Below are 5,230 nucleotides of genomic sequence, written 5' to 3'. Positions count from 1 at the left end.
ACGTTGATTTCAACAGACAAATCACACTCTGCAGATAAACCAACGTTGATTTTAGCAGACAAATCACACTCTCCAGATAAACCAACGTTGATTTTAGCAGACAAATCACACTCTGCAGATAAACCAACGTTGATTTCAACAGACAAATCACACTCTGCAGATAAACCAACGTTGATTTTAGCAGACAAATCACACTCTGCAGATAAACCAACGTTGATTTTAGCAGACAAATCACACTCTGCAGATAAACCAACGTTGATTTTAGCAGACAAATCACACTCTGCAGATAAACCAACGTTGATTTCAACAGACAAATCACACACTGCAGATAAACCAACGTTGATTTAACAGACAAATCACACTCTGCAGATAAACCTTTGCATAACGGCTACATTTTCAAACAGAAATCTAATACATTTTCACTCTTATGTACGTTTGCTTGAGCGTTAGACTTATTGGCCTAATTTTGCCATGGAAAAAAATATAGCTAACCCTACCACACATCTCGAATTACGTTTTTATTTGTTTTTTTTAATAAGGCTATTTTTTGTGCTTTGCTTGTTCTACGGATAGCATTAGTACTTAGTAATGAATTGCTATACATAAATTTACTAACCCTAACTGAACGTTTATTATAGTTGCCCAATACCCGGTTGTGATGGTGGTGGTCACGTGACTGGGAAGTTTCAATCCCATCGCAGGTATAGCTTGTTTTACTAACTTCTCTGTTCATCAGTGTTTATCAGGCTTGTTTTTATATGTTCTACATGATTTCTTCTTTCTTTCTGTTGCCTAACTTTTCTGACATGTTTTGCATAACGCTGTCTAATTTCTTTATCATAAATAACTTGCTAATCCTCTTACAAGTATGGAAGCTTGGGCGTTGCCTGAAACCTTTCTTTAACTAATGTTTTTTTTTTCTTTCTTTCTATGTCTTACATTCTTAATAGTTGTTTTTAATTTTTATCAACTCTCCACGTCATAGAGATCAACGCATTTCGACCTCACACTGCCGAGAGCGCCACATAGTGTTATGATAGTGTACTATTTTTAATCGATTATAAATTAGTATTTGAGCCGAAAACAAACAACGATAATAATAATTGTATTATAAATCAATCCAAATTATAATGGATGCAAAACAAATATAAGTGTGTTATCAAAATATTTTTTTAAGTAACCCTTTTATTTGTGCCCCTTTTAAAGGTTTATTGTTATTTATTCTAGTGCTTCCGGGTGTCCACTTGCTAACAAGAGCAGGATTAGTCGACAAGAGACTCTCAATGTCATTAAGACAGAAGGAACTTGGTAAAGATTACAACTTTCCCATAAGCTCTTTTTAAAAAAAATAACACAAAGTAAAACATTTCTGTTTATATCTGACTGTTTATATAACAACCAGGGACTGTTCTAGGGTTCTACTGATGAGGGGGAGGCAGGGACAAGTCGGTACTTTTGTGACCCTGGATGCGGTGATATTTTAATCATAGCGAGTCGCTCGTAACGTAGTAAATAATTCAGCATATATAAGTGGGTGGTGGGGGTATATACCCGTATTACCCACTGCTTAATATCATAGGGTAAATTGTTGTGTAATTTTGAGTAGAATTATGAGCTCCTTTACGACTGCTAGGTGGGAGGCAAGTGTCTCCTCTTCCACCCCCATCTCGCTATCCCCCGTTCCTGCTAGCAACCAACTTTTGTGTGTGTATGAAGAAAAACTATTGCTTAAGGTTTCTGGTATCCTAACTTTTAATACATTAAAACCCATACCACGGTTCAGTGCAAACATCTAGAGCATATTTCATGTTGAGATTCCAACATGTTTTGTTGTTTGAAACATAGAACGTGTGATTTGGGACTAACTTTTAAAGTAATATCGGGAATCCCTGAACCAGTGCCGTATCACGTATACAAGAAAGAATCGGGGGCCAATGATATAAATATTTAAGAAAATTTCACATTTTCGATGTTGTACACATTACAACACAGTAAATCCAATAATAATTATCAAGAAGTATTTTTTATTAACCCTATAAGGTTTCCTGTAAAAACAGCACGATCGCATCTCGATTGCACGTCATATGTGTTACACGTCGCTGCCAACGAGGCTTTTTCGCTCGTCATGTTAGCTGTGAGTGCAACACATGAAGCCTCAATCCAAACGTTTTTTTATACCACAATTATAATTGTTCCATATTTTGCGATAATCCCGTGTTTTTAAGAATAAATCTGAAATTCTATTTGTGAGATTGCTTAAAAGTTTATAAATTGGTAAAATCTGGCAGTATTCAAATTTGTCCACGTTCGTGTTAAAATAAGACATACACAAAGTACAAAGTTTAACTTATGTGCTTTTGCGATGTTTTTCCCTGCCACCAGGTGTCCCACTACTGGTTGCGGTGAAACTGGACCTTCTGATGGGAGTTTTTCAACACAGGAAAGTAGTTATGACTGTACAAAAGCCACTTCATCAATTAAAAACCCAGGGCTATACTCCGACAACACGCCTTCTCTAATTGCTAAAAATCAATCTGGTAAGATGTAACTCTCTCAACATCTTTCATTATTATTTTCTACTTAATTGAAAATTTGGACCTAAAACAGTTTGAAGACAAAATTCTGAACAAATATTTCACCTTATTACTTTATTAAACTGGAAAAAATTATTTTTAATTATCTGTTTTTAATTTTTGTCAATTCTCCACGTGATAGAGGTCATCACATTTCGACCTCACACTGCCGATAGCGCCACATAGTGTTATTATATTGTACTATTTGTAATTGAATATAAGTTACAAATTTCCTCAATTTATAATATTATTTTATATTGTTGTGTTATAATTTTGGATCTCGTAAGACTGTTTAAAACGGTTTCAAAACAAAATTCTGAAAATAACTTTTATTTTATTACTGTATTAAACGGAAGAAAAAAAATCATTTCTAATTATCTGTTTTCTTATTAAACTATTAAAAAATGGAAGAATCAAAAAAGTTTCAAAATCCAATTCAGGTCTGTCTATCTGTCTGTTTTTCTACTTAGTCTCAATTTGTCCAAAACTTCCATTTAAATTTAGTTTTAAATGATAATCCATTTTTTACGATTTCTGTAAATGAGCCAAGTTTATTTTCTACGGCGTTTTAACTTGAAGAAGGACCTTCAGAAATATATTCTTGATTATAATTCACGCTCCCATCCCTGAAGACGACAGTTTTCTCTCTTTTTTTATTTCAAGGAAACGACGACGATTCTGATATCCGGGAACTTGAAGATGAAATTTTGGATCTGCAGGGATACAACGCTAAAGTGGAGTCAGAAATGGTAAAGCTAAGAAAAGACATAACTCGGATGGAACAGCAGATCCGAGTTACAGAGCGAGTAAGTTTATTTTAAGTGTTGATGTAAATAAATGTTCCTATATTAAGAAAAGATAAATAATTTGTCTGCTGAAATCAAAGTTGGTACGTAGAGTAAAATTAACAGAAACATCAAAAGAAAACATAAAATAATTGGCAAATCATACATGTTAAGGGAAAACAATGTATATTTGCATAAAGAGACAACACTTTGTGACTTAAGAAATAAAAGTTTGTAGTTTACACTCCACGTTGTAAGGCGTGGAGTGTGAAGTCAGGTAACAGAAATGCAGTGTGAAGTCTACCAACTGATTACACATTTAACATCACACTTACAATATTTCTGAAAGGTCGGGGATTTCAGAGTGATGATGACCATCCATTGATGGACTGAGGACCATGAAGAAGAGTTATAAAGTCCTTAGAGGACCTCTGGTGCAAGTGTGTAGACTAAGAAAGAGATTATGTTGAAAAATATATCATAGTTCAACCAGTGTCTCTTTTTTTCTTTATAGGTCGAGCAACGAACTTTTCGGGTACCTCTCTTGCATTCGACCTGAGCTTAGCTTTATTTTTTAACCACAAGTTTGTTTTTTTACAGCACACACAGTAATAGTGTAAAACTGGTATTTATATTCAGCTTCTTCTAATCTTGATGAGTCCTACTCCACTCCCCATTGGCGTCCCTCTTACATGATAACTGTGCAGTTTCTTGGAATATTAATGAGATAGTAGACGATAACCATCTATTTTTGGCCACATGGTTTACAGAATTTCTTATTGGTCCTTTACTAGTTTTCACAGCAATGGTGGGCAACCTCAACTAATCCACAGCCCACACGTGCAACCCTCAATAGCCACAAGTCCCCCTTTAGCAGTCAAACATAACACATGGGAACAAAACTGGACTATATATTAAACAGATAAAATATAGAAAATATAAATAATCAAATTAATTAAAATGGCATTAATGCAATTGGCTGATATCATCGCTTATAGACAGCAAAACCAATAAGCTTAACATGCTGCCTGCGAGTTGACTTACATTACTTTACAGAATATAGGCAGATGTTAACATGGAAAAAGCAAAGTTGAGAAATATGATTAAAATAAGGTTGCACTGTTATATTTTAGAAACATTCCACAATTAAAACCCTTTTCACCAGACTCTTTCAATTTAAAGTTATTTTACTAATATAATTATGAAAGATTAATTGTAAAAATTCAATTTTCACGCCCGTTGTTTTGAATGTGTAAACTGGAGATCTTTGTCTGGATCAATGCAAAGCTGAGAAGTTATATATGTTATTTGTTTTAATGTCCGCTAGGTGTCCCACTCCCGGATGTGACGGGTCCGGTCATCTGACTGGAAACTATTCTTCACACAGAAGCCTGTCTGGGTGTCCACGTGCAAATAAACTAAAGAATCTTGCGAGAACAAGAGAAGACAAAACGGATTCCGAGCCGCTTCCTGAGGTTAGGAAAGAGAAAAATTAACTTGGATCACTTGTGTGTGGGGGGGTGGGGTGATTGAATAATTCGAAGCCAACATCAAAACAATACGCGATTTGTGAGTTGGGACATTGTCCTGATGGAAGACCACACATGGTTTGGAGCAATCCTCTTTTCTTTGATTTCTTGACGCAAGTTGTTGATTAACGATGCCTAGTAATCTCCTGTAACGGGTTGATCCCTTTCCAAATAATCAACTGTTAAAACGCCCTTGGCATCCCCCAAAAAATGATGCCATGACCTTCTCAGTGGGGAGTTGTGACTTGAACATCTTTGGGTTGGATGAAGATGAACACACGTTTCGTCCATAGTTATGAATTTATTGAAACATTTGGAGTAGGCGTTGGCTTTCAACAACTGG

At 35.3% G+C, this 5,230-nt stretch overlaps 1 protein-coding gene across 1 annotated transcript in view; it reads left to right on the top strand.

Moving 5' to 3' along the window:
• Positions 1-4,833, top strand: part of LOC111083894 (myelin transcription factor 1-like) — a gene marked incomplete at its 3' end in the record, with an annotated part of 7,919 nt that extends 3,086 nt beyond the window's left edge. Inside the window, exon 3 of the mRNA XM_022380614.1 lies at positions 4,686-4,833. Within this exon, the coding sequence (XP_022236322.1) occupies positions 4,686-4,833 (148 nt within the window). The remainder of the gene's footprint in view (positions 1-4,685) is intronic.
• Between the last annotated feature and the right edge of the window lie 397 nt (positions 4,834-5,230).

The sequence above is a fragment of the Limulus polyphemus genome, unplaced genomic scaffold (genome assembly GCF_000517525.1).
Source record: "Limulus polyphemus unplaced genomic scaffold, Limulus_polyphemus-2.1.2 Scaffold11942, whole genome shotgun sequence".
NCBI classification, from domain to species: Eukaryota; Metazoa; Arthropoda; class Merostomata; order Xiphosura; family Limulidae; genus Limulus; species Limulus polyphemus.
This window is presented reverse-complemented; position numbering and strand designations above follow the sequence as displayed.